This window comes from Suricata suricatta, chromosome 13, assembly GCF_006229205.1.
Source record: "Suricata suricatta isolate VVHF042 chromosome 13, meerkat_22Aug2017_6uvM2_HiC, whole genome shotgun sequence".
Lineage (NCBI taxonomy): Eukaryota > Metazoa > Chordata > Mammalia > Carnivora > Herpestidae > Suricata > Suricata suricatta.
The window spans coordinates 89,988,903-90,002,961 of record NC_043712.1 but is presented as its reverse complement, the minus strand read 5'-3'; the positions used below and the strand labels follow the sequence as shown (position 1 = coordinate 90,002,961).

Here is a 14,059-nt window from a genome sequence, read left to right as displayed (position 1 = left end):
TTTTTTTTTCATAGAAGTTTCTAGAGAAAGGGCTGCATCAAGATTTTGGCTGACTCTCTACAAGGGAATATCTGAAAGGCACAAAGCTCTCCAGTTCTGGTACCAATTCTGTGACACAATGAATTATAATAAGAAATACGTACTTCAGTTTTAGTCCCCATTCCTGGCAGAGCTCCTAATATCCTTGCAATATCCTAAGTGACAAATGCTACAAAGGGGTCTTTGGTTATGTTAACAAGCCCCCAAGTCACCTTAGGATTGGAATATTCACCCCCACCCCCACCCATGGAAGGAAAGGGGACCAAGATTCAGTTCAAACACCAATAGCCACAAAGTCTCCATAAAACCTCAATAGGACGGGGCATGGAGTCTGTCCAGGTTAGTGAAAGTATCTACATGCTGTGAGGGCAGCTCACCCCAGTTGCACGGGGGACGGAAGCTCCTGCACTCAGGACCCTTCCAGACCTCCCCGTGTACTTCATCTGACTGTTCGTGTGTAACCTTTAAAATATACTTTCACGACAAACCGCTGAGCGTGGGCTGCGCTAGTACATTAGGGGGTCACAGTCTGTGGGAAGTAGAGGACTTGAAAATGACACCTGCAGTGAGGGTGTGGTGGTGCAGACAGTTCCGTAGGACTGAGCCCTTAACCTGTGGATCTGACGCCGGATGCTGTCTCCAGGCAGCTTAGTGTCTGAATTAGGTTAACTGCTTGCTGGTGGTGAAAAAACACACATCAGGTTCCTAGTAATGATGAGATGCCACCTGTAATTCCCCATCTGTAACAGGGGCTCGATGTGTGAAAGGCTATTATAATCTGAAAATTGTAAGGATTCTTTTTTGTATCTCTACTATTTTAATTTTTTATGTGATTTATTTTTTCAACCAAAAAGGAAAAAAAAAAACTTTTAGAGGTCATTTTGCCATTCAAGTTGTAACAATTTTTCAAAGACTTCTATTTTTACTCCAAAAAGAAATCTAAGTTTTCATTCTTTCCCAAAATAGGTTAAAACAGTCTTCTCGCATCAATCCTAAATCACCAGGCCCCGCTCACCCTTAATCTTCACGTACTGCAGATCTGGATTAACACACAGGGCGAGGTTACTCGGGAGAGTCCAGGGTGTGGTTGTCCAAGCCACCAAGGACACAGTCTCATCTTCCTCCAGAGGGAAAGTTACAAACACTGAAGGGTCTTGTACGTCCTGAGGTAAAATGAGACAAAGTACCCTTTTACAAAATCTGTAAGAATAACAGAGAATAAAAGGGAACTGATCCTAAAGAATAGATTTCCAGAATAAAAACCCGTTGCCACACTTATAAAAAGAATTTACAAGGCAAGAAATTCCAAATACATTTTTTATATTTTTGAAAAATGTTTTAATAGTTACCTGAGTAGTCACAAATAAAACATTTTAAGTATATCAAGAGGAATACATAATAGAGGTTTCACTCTTATAATGACCTATTGTATAACAAATCCATAAAAAGTTAGGTCAACAAAATAATTGTTTTGGAAAATAGTTATTTTTATTACAAAATATAAAAATGAATCATTTTTTAAAGATATGAATTTGATTTTTTTAAACAATTTATTTTGAGAGACAGCATGCATGCACACATGTGGGAGAGGGTTACAGTTCATGAGGTTGGGTCCTGCAGCAGGCTCTGGGTGGACAGTGAGGAGCCTGCTTGGAATTCTCTCTCTTTCCCTCGCTCTCTGCCCCTCCCCCAACCGTGCGCCCGCTTAACAAAAGAAAAAAGAAAAGAAAAAAAAGGAAAGAAATTAATAAACAGCTCCAAAGCAGAAAAGCTCATTTCCTGACCCAAACCAACTGTGTTCTACATAAAGTGCCCTGAGACACAGGAGCCCTACCGACTTCAGCGTATTCATATTCTAACCAACTGCCCAACAAACCTGACAGAAGCCCCGCCTCCACCTCCCCCAGCGCCAGTGTCATGAGACGCACCGAGGACCCATCTAGGCAAGGCTGGAGGCATGCCGACTGAACAAAACACATAACTTACAACTGACTCTCTTTTGCTGAAAAAGACATTAGTGGGCACATTAACATAATCAACCAACATATTAGATGATATTTTATCAAGATCAATTCCCTAATTTCAATTACTTAAGAGAATAATATGAATTGTAAGAAATATGTACTGAAGTCGTTAAAGGAAAAGGGACACCACGTGTGCCACCTACTCTGAGAGGGTCCCTCGTCCTACCCCTGTGCCCTAGGAAGAGAAGGATAATGCAAACAGGGTGACCGCGTGACCACCACTGAAAGATAAATGAGAACTCTTGTGAACTTCTCATTAAGTCTAAAAATTATGTCAAAAGTTGAAAATGACAACAGGCCGCAGAATGGCTGACACAAAAGACAGAACACGCTACGCGTGGGAAGAACAGCGCAGCACACACTGGAGGAGCCGCGGGGACCCGTTGGCGCAGGGGCGGCAAAAGGGGAGGCACAGGCCAGACGTGCCGACACCCGTGCGCTTACAACCGAGAATGGTTTTGACAGAACAGAGTACTTGCGAGAGACGCACTCCAGCCCCCAAGGCCTAAAACACCACCTGGCACTTCATGGTTTGCCGACCTGGTGCTAGAGCTGAATGTCGGTACAGCCTAGGATTCAGCAACTCCAGTCCTGGGTATGTACTCAACAGAAGAAATGTGTAAATATGCGCTCCCCAAAGGCAACATCCAGAACGTTCACAGTAGCACCATTGTAAGGGCCCCAAACTGGAAATTAAATAAATGCTTACAATGGTAAATTAGGTGCCAGACAGTACTTAAAATGATGATCTACCACACACAACATGGATGCCTTTTCACAAACAATCTTGAACGAGAGGCCAGACACTAAAACGATCATAGTGCACAATTCATTCTTAAAAGATAAAAAATAAAAATTTTCCTACACAATGGTTTACCCCTGGAACAGGTATGCTCTCCTGAAACTCAGTTTACTTCCGCACAATCTGCTCTGCAAGGACAATGTGTTTGTTTACTTACAGAAGAGTACGCCCTCTGAAAGCTCTAGGAGCTCACAAGCTATTGTGGGAATCTAACATGTAGAAATCTAGAAGCCAAAGAAAACTCCAGCACAAGTACACAAAGATTTATATTAAAAAACATTCTTGGAAACACTGTTTGCTACCATTAAAAAATGGGCTGGGGCACTTGGGTGGCTCAGTCGGTTAAGTGTCTGACTTTCGATCTCAGCTCAGGTCATGATCTCACAGTTCATGGGATCAACTTGCACGTCAGGCTCTGTGCTGACAGTGAGGAGTCTGCTTGGTATTCATTCTCTCTCTCTCTCTCTCTCTGTCTCTCTCTCTCTCCCATCCTTCCCCCCTCACATTTGCCCTATCTCAAAATAAATATTAAAAAAAGGGCTATACCTTTCAAAACAACTCAGATGTCTATCAAAAGAATGAATACCTTGCAATCTATTTGTTATATGAAACATTATACAGCAGTTAAAAATGATCTTCAAGTTACATGTATCAAGATGAATCTTTAAAACTTAATGTTTACTATGAAAGGCAAGGTGCAGGGTAAGTAGAGTGCATGAGATTAAACACAAGCATAATGGGTGCCTGGGTGGCTCAGTTGGTTAGGTGACAGACTCTTGGTCTTGGCTCAGGTCATGATCTTGCAATCTGTGGGTTCAAGCCCCACACTGGCCTCTGTACTGACAGTGCGGAGCCTGCTTGGAATTCTTTCTCTCTACCCCTCCCTCTGCCTCTACTCTGTTTGCATTCTCACTCTCAATAAACTTAAAAAACTTAAAAAAAAAAAAAAGATAAGCATAAGAATAAGAATGCTATATACCGTTTACAAATACTTAGGGAAATAGCAAAAGTATTAAAATATGTATGGAAAGAAACATAGAATTCAGGACAGTGGTTACCTATCAGGTTGTAAGAAGGAAATGGAAAATAGAAAGGTGCTATAAATATATAAATTGTGGACTATTTATTTGGACAGAAACTACAACAAAAGATCCACAACTATATGCAACATGAAGGACTGTTATAAACGGAATGCTGAGAGAAAAAAAAAGCAGATACAAATGAGTACCATCATAAAAATAATGTGACTCTCAATGACATACATGCTGAAGGACATAAACACAAGATGGAAGTGCCAATTTCTACAAAATACAGAGGAGGTGGTCTAAATTAGGCGACAGAGACATAATCAGCAGAAGTCACTGTAGGAGACCCTGCAAGATAAAACCCGGCTCCTAAACAATAATGTGAAAGGGGGAAAAAAAGGGAAAAAAATAGAAAGCGAAATGGAGACCTGTGGATGAAAGCAGATCTAAAACAAAACTATTACCATGTACAAACCTTCCATAGGTTCTGATTCAAAAACAAAACAAAACCAAAAAGAAAAGAGAAAAAAAAAGGACATGGTATTTGAAAGACAAATAGAAGTGTAAACGCTGATGATATCCAGGTATTAGATCATTAGAATGTTTCATATTCAGGATTACTGACGACTTTTGAAAATGTGATAATGGTAATACGGTAATGTTAAAATAATAACCATTTCTTATGTCTTAAGGATAGAAAATGGATTATTTATTGGTAAAATGACATGTCTGGAATTTGCTCTGAAGGAGGGTCTGGGAGAGTGAGTGGGGTGTGTGCTGAGGGGAAGGACTGGCCACAGCTAACAGCTACCGGGGACACATGACAGGCACATGGGAGTTCCTTACAGTATTTTGTCTACTCCTGTGTATGTTGGAAATTATCCACGCTAAAGTATCTTTCAAATGTAAGCAAACACAGCAATATATTTAGGTCTGACAAAGTTAAGTCTTCGATACCCAAGTGCTTAACATGTTATTCCCTACGTTTTTATTTAAATATTGTATCTAAAAAACACGACCTTTCATGAGCACTGTCATAGAGGATATTTAGGTCACAACAGGACTCATCATGGCCGCCTCAGAAGGACTTGCAAGGACCAAATGAGATGTATGACAGCATTCTGTAAGACAAGAAGTGCTTTGAAATAAAGCTTTAATGACATAATTTCAAAACAAATTAATGTCCTTTAAAAGCAAAGAGGGTTAAAGCCTCAGAACCGAAAACACCTCTTGCACACAGACACGAGAACTGATACTTCATGTTTCAGAAGACTGCCCGCCGCCACTGTCCGTCTAGATCAGGTGAAGCACGGGGTGTGCTCTGGTGACGTCACACTCGTCTACACTCTCCCAAAGCAGCAGCGACAGCTGCTTTCCCATTCATCAGAAGTAAAACTATATATAATGCTGTCAACCAATCACAAATCAGATTTGGTTCCAAACACTTTTAACGAATGAACAAATGCTCCGGGGTCCTGGATGCGGCATCATCGTGCCAACCGGTAACTCTTCTGAAAGCAGTGACTGAAGGGGAAGAGGGAGAGCTGGACTGGTGTACCCAAGAGGCACAAAGATATGGTCAAAACAAGCAGAAGCTACCATATGAAAACACACCGCTCACAAATCTCATGGGGAAACACTGCTGATTTTTAATCGTGACAGAGCCTCACTTCAGCAACTGGTGACATTCCAGCACTCCGTAAGAAACAGTCAAACTGACAGACCCCCCACGTGGGGTCTGGTTACCACGATCACAACTGGTTAGCCTCCGTGTGCGTAAGTTAGTGGCCAATGACATCACACTCACCTTGTAGTTCTGGTGAGACTCGAAGTTGGAGAGTGGAGTGTTGCACGCGGTGGAGAAGGGCATAACTTTGACACCTCTGTACACAAGGCCCTTGTCATAGAGCTGTTTGAAGACCCACCTAGCAAGTAAAGAGAGATTTTACAATTACACAACCAAAATTCTGCCTCCCCAGACTCAAACATTTACACCAGTTTGTCTGTAGAGTTTCTATCAGGCAGTCAAGTAGAAACAGCAGGTTTCTCAAACTGGGGACTAGCTGGTAAATTACACCGGAGTAGCTGGAGATGTTACGCAGCCATTAAAAGTGCTAGCATCTGTTTACATGGAAAGATGTTCATGACTTAATGTTGAGAAAAGCAATACCGTATTGTACAAGGAGGTACTAGTTGTGTAAAACTGTACATATCCGTATACATTCCTACGTTTTTTAGAGATGCTGAAAAACCAGATTTTCATCAGTAGGTTAACTACGGTTGGGATTTCAGAATTTTGCTTAAGAGTTTTCTGGTATATTGCTTAAATTTTGCTGTAACGGGTAGTTTTACAAAAGCAATTTAAAAAGAATAAGCCATTGGGTTTAGGACAGCTCTCCTACAGTTGCACAAAAACTTTCATTAAACACTTAACCATGTTGCTTTAAGCCAAATGCACCAAAACGCTGACATGTCACTGGTAAGAGTTATCCCAGGGTCTCCTGCGGTGACTACTCACCTGACCCACTTCGATGTCAGGATGCACTGGTGGGAACCCTTAATTCTGCCTTTATGTATAGTTTTTATCGTCCAATTCCCATGTGTTTGGTATAATAAATGAGTTAAACTCTTTATTTGCTAAAATACATTTTTATGAAAAACTGTGCATATTTTTTCATGGTATTGTTTGGCTTTAAACAAAGATTAAAATGTGATGTTTTATATAAAATCTCCCAAGTTTATTCATTTTTTTATTAAGCCATAACTGACATGTAATACTGTATTTGGATTTGATATTTATACATATTGCAAAAATCACAGTAAATCCAGTTACTGTCCACCACTAAGGTTCCAACAATTTTATATTTCTTATGATAAGAACTTTTAACACTTATCATCTGGACAAGTTTTAAATACGCCCTACAATATAACTGTGATCACCATGCTGTATGTTACATATCCACGATTTATCTTATAACCCAAAGTTTGTACCTCTGACCCACTTTACCCACCTCCAATCCCTCTCCCGCTGGCAACCACCATTCTGTTCCGTGTCTAGGAGTTTTATTTTCTTAGATTTTACATGAAAGTGAAATCATATGGCATTTGTCTTTCTGACTTATGTCACTTAGCATAATATCCTCTAGGTCCTTCCATGTTATCACAAATGGCAAGATTTACTTTTTTATGGTTGGGTAATATTTTATTTTAGACACACACGCTTTTTTTTAAATCTATTTATCAATTGATGGACATGTAAGCTGACTCCATATCTTGGCTACTGTAAATAATACTGTGATGAACATAATGATACACATCTTTTTTGAATTAGGATTTTCATTTTTTTTTTGGATACTCAAGTAGAATTGCTACATCATGTGGTATTCCATTTTTAAATTTTTTGAGGATACTCCATACTGTTTTCCATATTATCCATACCAATGTACATTCCCACCAATAATGCACAAAGATTCCCTTTACTGCATATCCATTCCAACATTTGTTATTTCTTGTCTTTTGGATACTAGCCATTCTGACAGAGATAAAGTGGTATCTATCTCACTGTGATTCTAATTTGTATTTTCCTGATGATGAGTGATGCTGAGTATCTTTTCAGGTATGCTGGCATCTGCAGGTCTTCTTTGGGGGAAAAAATGTGTCTTTAGGTCTTCTGCACATGGTGAAATCAGATTTTCTTTTGCTACTGAGTTGTAGGAGTTTTTTTATATATTTTAGATATTAATCCCCTACCAGATACACGATTTACAAATATTTTCTCCCACTCAATAGGTTGTCATTTCATTTTGTCGATGGCTTTTTAAAAAATGGTTACTTATTTTTGAGAGAGGGAGTCATGGAGGGGCAGACAGGGAGACAGGATTTGAGGCAGGCTCCAGGCTCCGAGCTGTCAGCACAGAGCCCAATGTGGGGCTTGAACCCACGAACCATGAGATCATGACCTGAGCCGTAGTCAGACGCTGAACTGAGCCCCCCTGGCGCCTGACTGTTGACGGCTCCTTTTGCTGTGGAGAAACTCTTCAGTTTGATGGTAACCCATTTGTTGATGTTTGCTTTTGCTGCCTTTCTTTTGGAATCGTATCTTAAAAAAAACCATTGCTGAGATGGATGTCAAGGAGCTGACTGCCTGTTTTCCTCTAGGAATTTTATGGTTTCAGTTCTTACATTCAAATCTTTAATCCATTTGATTTAATTTTTGTGTACAATGTAAGATACCAGTCTAGAACCATCTGGCTGTCCAGCTTTCCCAGGACTATTTATTTATTTATTTGCTTATATAAATTTTTAATGTTTATTTAGAGAGAGAGAGAGACAGAGCATGAGCAAGGGAGGGAAACACAAAATCTGAAGCAGGGTCCAGGCTCTAGGCTGTCAGCACAGAGCCTGACACGGGGCTCAAATTCACAAACTGTGAGATCATGACCTGAGCTGAAGTTGGAAGCTTACCCATCCAAGCCCCCCAGGCACCCCCCAGCACCATTTATTGAAGAGACTGTCTGTTCTCCACTGTGTATTCTTGGCTCCTTAATTATTAGCCACATTTAAGTGTTCAACAGCCCTAATCCAGAGCATTAATAGTACTTTTTTTTTTCCATGTGTTTAACACAAATCCTGGGTTTTAGACGCTTCTCTAATCATAAGAAATCTAGCTGCTCAGTGACTAGGAAGCTCCCTCTCCAAAGTCTTTGGCCTGTCAGAGAAACCTATAAGCATCCAACTTTGGGTATACAGGCCTGGGGATATGTCTATAGGGGCTTGTCAGAGTCAGAGGGTCTGAGAACTGCCCCAAAGCATCCAGCTCCTCAAAGGCAAAGGACTTGGGCAAAGCACGTACAACCGATCTTGACTAAGAGAAATGCAAGCAGGTAGCCAGGAAGGCAGTAAGAGCCACGTGCGCCTACAATACAGCACAAAGGAAGTTCACTGTACAGAACAGCTTTGCAACTTACCTGTCATTCTATATAACTCAATAAAAGTAAGACTTCCTCAAGGCCTGAGGTATGTGCTTAGGGCACTCTGCAATCATAATAATGGTGCTTCTCTACCCATTAAGGATAGGCAGTGATTCTCACACTATCCTAAGAGGTTCACCAAGTAACACTCTGACATAACAACGGTTGTTTTGTAACAGTAAAAACAAAGTAACATTCATTTAGAAACAGCTATGTAAGTGATCATGGCACTATACAACTTGCCTCAGTATAAAATTCAAATACAGTCTCTTAGATTTCATTATTAAAACAAAATAAAACAAAGACAAATTTAAAAAACACTTCTAGAACTTAATTTTCCCTAAATTTGGTACCAATTTGGCAAAAATCTTCGACATTAGGCCATTTATATTCTTTATCTGACTGGTGTGAATAATTATGTGTTCTGATGAAAAATACGAATTTATTTGCTTACAGGCTACTGCTCAACTTGTTGGAACTGTTATATACCACAGAAGATAGGCATATGCTATTACTTTAATAGAATCCAGAATTTACTGAATTCAAAAACAAGTCTGGGGTGAGAGATAAACAGTTGGTGCACAAAGGATTTTTAGGGCAGTGAAAATCCTCTGTGCAATGCTGGAATGACGGCCAGAATGTACACCAAGAGTAAATCCTAAACTATGAACTTTGGGTGATTATGATGTGTCGGTGTATGTTCATTAATGTAACAAATATACCACATCTGGTGGGGAGGTTGATAAGGGGAGGCTATGCATGTGTTAGGGCACAGGGAATATGAGAAAGTTTTGTACTTTCAATTCTGCTGTGAACCTAAAAGTGCTCTAAAAAGTAAAGTAAAATAAAATAATAAAATAAAATAAAATAATAAAGCTTTAAAAACAAAAACAGGGATGCCTGAGTGGCTCAGTCAAAAACAGGGGCATCTGAGTGGCCTAAGTGTCCGACTTCGGCTCAGGTCATGATCTCAGGGTTGGTGGGTTCGAGCATTGGGCTCTGTGCTGAATGCTTGCTCAGAGCCTGGAGGCTGTCTTCAGATTCTCTGTCTCCTTCTCGCTCTGACCCTCCCCACTCATGCTCTGTCTCACTCTATCTCTCAAAAAATGAATAAATGTATAAAAAAATAATTTGAAAAACAAAAACAAAACAAATTCATCCCAAAGGTTTCAGATAAATAATTGTGAATCTGAAAAACTGATTCATGCTAGATAATCTCTCCACTAAGCAATAAACAGAATATTCATTATATTTACAATTTCAAATAAACTTACCAGACAGATTCCATGAATTGTGGATACAGAGTTTTGTAGTCATTGTCAAAGTCAATCCATCGACCAAGTCTGGTAACAGTGGACTTTAAAAATATGAACATTAGAGTTATTAGACAATGACACTTGTTACTGCGCTTCAATGTGTTGTATTTCTATCGTCACCACGTACAGTGATGTTGGAAAACCAGAGCCGCCAATGTTTCAAGTAAGTCTACGTAGGGCTACAAACCAGTGTCTTGATATTAGTCTTATCTGCAGATGACGTGTTTATAAATACTAATATTCCTTTATAAAAGTCCACACAAACTGCCATCTGGCAAATACCTCAGGTATAACTGCTGCTGGCAAGAATCATCAATGGATGCTAAAATTCCTAAGCAAAAGTATAAGAAACAGGATATTTCCAAAGAGTCCCCCTGCAGCATACTTAAGTACAAAGGAAAAGCTGCAAATTAACAACAGAGAACCCTGACCTATATTGTATTACTTTAGTGAACAAAACTAATGTCACCCATGAGCACAGATCAGTATCACAGGCCTTCTGACAATGACAGACCGAGAAGGGCACGTCACTTCTGGGCATTGTCAAAAATGCATACATAACCTAAAATAATCATGAGAAAAAAAATCAGACTTTGGGGGACTTTCTATAAAATAATCAGTGTGTACCCTGTAGAGATTAAATAAATAAATTTAAAGCTTTTTTTTTCTTTTTAAGTGACAAGGTCATGAAAGACAAAGAAAGACCGAAGGAATCCTCCAGCTTGGAGAACAAGGAGGCATGACAACGAAATGCAGTGTGCATTCCTAAACAGGCTCCTGGATCTGGAATAATTAGTAGAACTGGTTAACTTTGAAAAGGTCTATTATATTTTATCAGTGTTAATTTCCTGTTTTGATAATTACAGTATGATTATTAAAAGTGCTAGAATTTTGGCAGTAAAGAAGCATATGAATTCTTCATAACTTTTTGCAATTTTTTTAAATTAAGTCTGAATTACTCAACAATGAAATGTTAAAATATAAAAAAAATTTTTTTAAGGTTAGAAAAGCTACATGCATATTATATGCTTTAGATTTTTCCCTTTTGGCAACTGGTAGGCAAGAATGTTTGAGTAAAGAAAGTTACATCTCAGAGCCTGGAGCCTACTTCAGATTCTGTGTCTCCATCTCTCTGCTCCTCCCTTGCTCATGCTCTGTCTGTCCCTCTCTCAAAAACTAATAAACATTAAAAAATATTTTTAATGTTTAAGTAAAAATGTTAGGATAGGAGAAAATGGAAGAGCTTTGATTTTCAGGGTGATGAAATCATATTTTATTCACCAATCAAGAGAAACTACTCAAAATGCTTAGAAGGGCAGGGCATGCTCAACAGTCCTGTGGGAGATAGAACCTGGCAGGCTCAGTGCAGAGAACAGCTGCGAGAGACCAACTAGGAGACGGTTCCAGAAACGAAGGGGAGCACAGGGACAGAACGAAAATGACCAGATAGGAGACAATGAACAAGAAAAACTTGACAGGGTTTGGCATGTGATTTGCACATGAGCATCATGTGTGAAGCCCGAAAGACTGATAGCATTCACAGAATAGGGAATTCGGAACAAGAGCAAGTTTGACAAGTCAAAGTGGTAAGATGGTAAGATGGAAAAAATACGAGTCAGACATATTTTTAAGTTACACAGACACACTAGCTGGAGAGCCGGCAAGGAAAGCGGGAGCTGAGCATGCCTGCTCCTCAGCCCATAAAAACCAGAGACAAGAGCTCTGTCAGCCCTTCACAGAACTTGCTAACAGAAGCAATGGTGGGATGGGAGTCAAATTAATAAAACAATGAGCTCAAATTTGCATTGTTTTTAACATCTGAATTTTTTTACTACAACATTCGAGTTAATCTATGTGCTAGGACAGCCTAATTCCTGTCATATGCAGTTTGCGGGTAGATTAAATATGGATGACCAATGGAGTCCCCAGAAACCAGAAAAGAGAGGGCTCAGTTTAGGCTGACAGCTTAATAGGGTTGTATGTGGAAGCTAAATACTTCTTTAAAGAGAATGATCAATCTTCTTATGTAACAACCTCACACAGATAGCCATACTTTTGGATGCATCTCAGAAAACACACAAGAAGAGCGTAAATCCTATCAACTCCCATGTAAAAATTCAAGTTTTTGTTCATTCTGCTGAACACAGCCCACCGTACCTGCCACTCAGCGGAGTATCTCATCACAATTGCTCGGCACTGATTGTTATACTCTACGATCCCCATTCTGGCTACATCCTCCGGTCCTCTGATCCCCAAGGTCTTATCAATTTCATATTCCTGAAAATTTGTGACAAGATTATTAACATCCCTGCCTAGGAAACAGATTCAAGTCAGCAACTCTAGAACATAAAACAGTTTTAAAAAATACTAAGTTTCAAAAATCTACAGAGAAGATGAACTATAAATGGTTCTGGAGAAAGTACATTATAGGATAAATTCATCATATTTTAACATATTATATGATGAAATCCAATGCTTATTAAAAAATCAGAACATTGTAAGGCTGGTGACTCAAACATACCACAGGTAAGCCATGACAGTCCCATCCAAACCTTCTGTCAACGTGAAACCCACTCTGGTGAGCGTATCTGGTAACTATATCTTTGATTGTCCCTGCAAGTATATGTCCATAGTGAGGCAGTCCAGTTGCAAAAGGAGGTCCATCATAGAACGTAAATCTAATGGAGGTAATAAAAATGTTGTTACTTTAAAATAGCACTAATTCAGGACATTTTTGTACAGATAGGTCCTATCACAATAGAGTCTTCAAGGAGAAGAAAAGCAGCAAGATCAGAAAATTCACAGACATACCTGGTTAGGTATTCACTGGAAGTCCTGCCTTCAAAAAAAACTAGTTATGGTGTAGCTCAGTGACCTCCATCAGACTATCCACACTTCGTTTTTTACCCGTGACATAAAGCAAGTCACTCTCTCTAATCCTGAGTTACCTTATCAGTAAAACAGGGCAACAACTTCTATCACATCGTTTGTGAATACCGGAGACATGATGAAAACAGTAAAACAAAGGACTGGTTTTCAGGTGAATAGAGACTAGAGGCAGGAAGTACTCCAACAGGAGGCCAAGACTAGTCTAAGTGCTTAAATGAAGGAGGTAATAATGAGAAACATGGAAAGGAAGAGGGTGATACATAACCTCTATTTAGAAGACCTCTTAAAGAAACGGGAATCTACCCTGATATTTAAAAACTCATCCATTCAACGTGTACCTACTGTTGAAAGCATCCACTATATAGAGAGCTAGGAGACTTGGGAACACAAAGGTGAATGGAGAGTTTCTGCTTTCATGGAACTTAGTCTATAAAAGGACTATTCTTAAGGACTCTACCATTACCAAAGAAATTCACATACTTTGGCTTATGTTTTGATTGCTTTAAGCATTCCTGAAAACAATTATTTTCGGACCAGAACTGCAAGATTTTTTCTTCTTCAGCAGGAAAATTGATGTTTTCTGGAACTTGCTGAACCATTCTACTGCTGCAAGAGAAATTAATTTTTTTATTCTCAACAGAGCATTCAGGAATAACAGAATAGCAATATATTAAGATAAGTATACATATTACTATTCATCGCACTACATGACACTTTATAAACATTACAGCTTTTTAAAATTCAAGTTCACCCCTTTAAAGTATACAGTTCATTGGTTTGTAGCACATTCATGGTTGTGCAACCATCAGCACTATTCCAGAGCATCTTTATCACTGCCCACCCCTTCCAAAAACCTCTATACATTGGTAGGCACTCTCCTTCCCTCCTTCTCCAGGCCCCTGGGAACCATTAATCTGTTTCCTGTCCTATGAATTTTCCTATTCAGGACATTTCATATACATGGAACCGTGTGTCTGGCTTCTGAGAATTGTTT

General features: G+C 39.4%; 1 protein-coding gene across 3 annotated transcripts in view; it reads right to left on the bottom strand.

Annotated features, from left to right (window-relative positions):
* The window catches only part of IARS (isoleucyl-tRNA synthetase), a 65,695-nt gene that overhangs the window by 46,221 nt on the left and 5,415 nt on the right, over positions 1-14,059 (bottom strand). For all 3 annotated transcript variants that reach the window (XM_029919365.1, XM_029919366.1, XM_029919367.1), the window contains exons 2-7: positions 13,546-13,671; positions 12,698-12,854; positions 12,334-12,453; positions 10,135-10,217; positions 5,698-5,815; positions 1,055-1,202 (exon numbers count right to left, since the gene is read on the bottom strand). In XM_029919365.1, coding sequence (XP_029775225.1) covers positions 1,055-1,202; positions 5,698-5,815; positions 10,135-10,217; positions 12,334-12,453; positions 12,698-12,854; positions 13,546-13,664 — 745 coding nt within the window. In that variant the 5' untranslated portion in view covers positions 13,665-13,671. The remainder of the gene's footprint in view (positions 1-1,054; positions 1,203-5,697; positions 5,816-10,134; positions 10,218-12,333; positions 12,454-12,697; positions 12,855-13,545; positions 13,672-14,059) is intronic.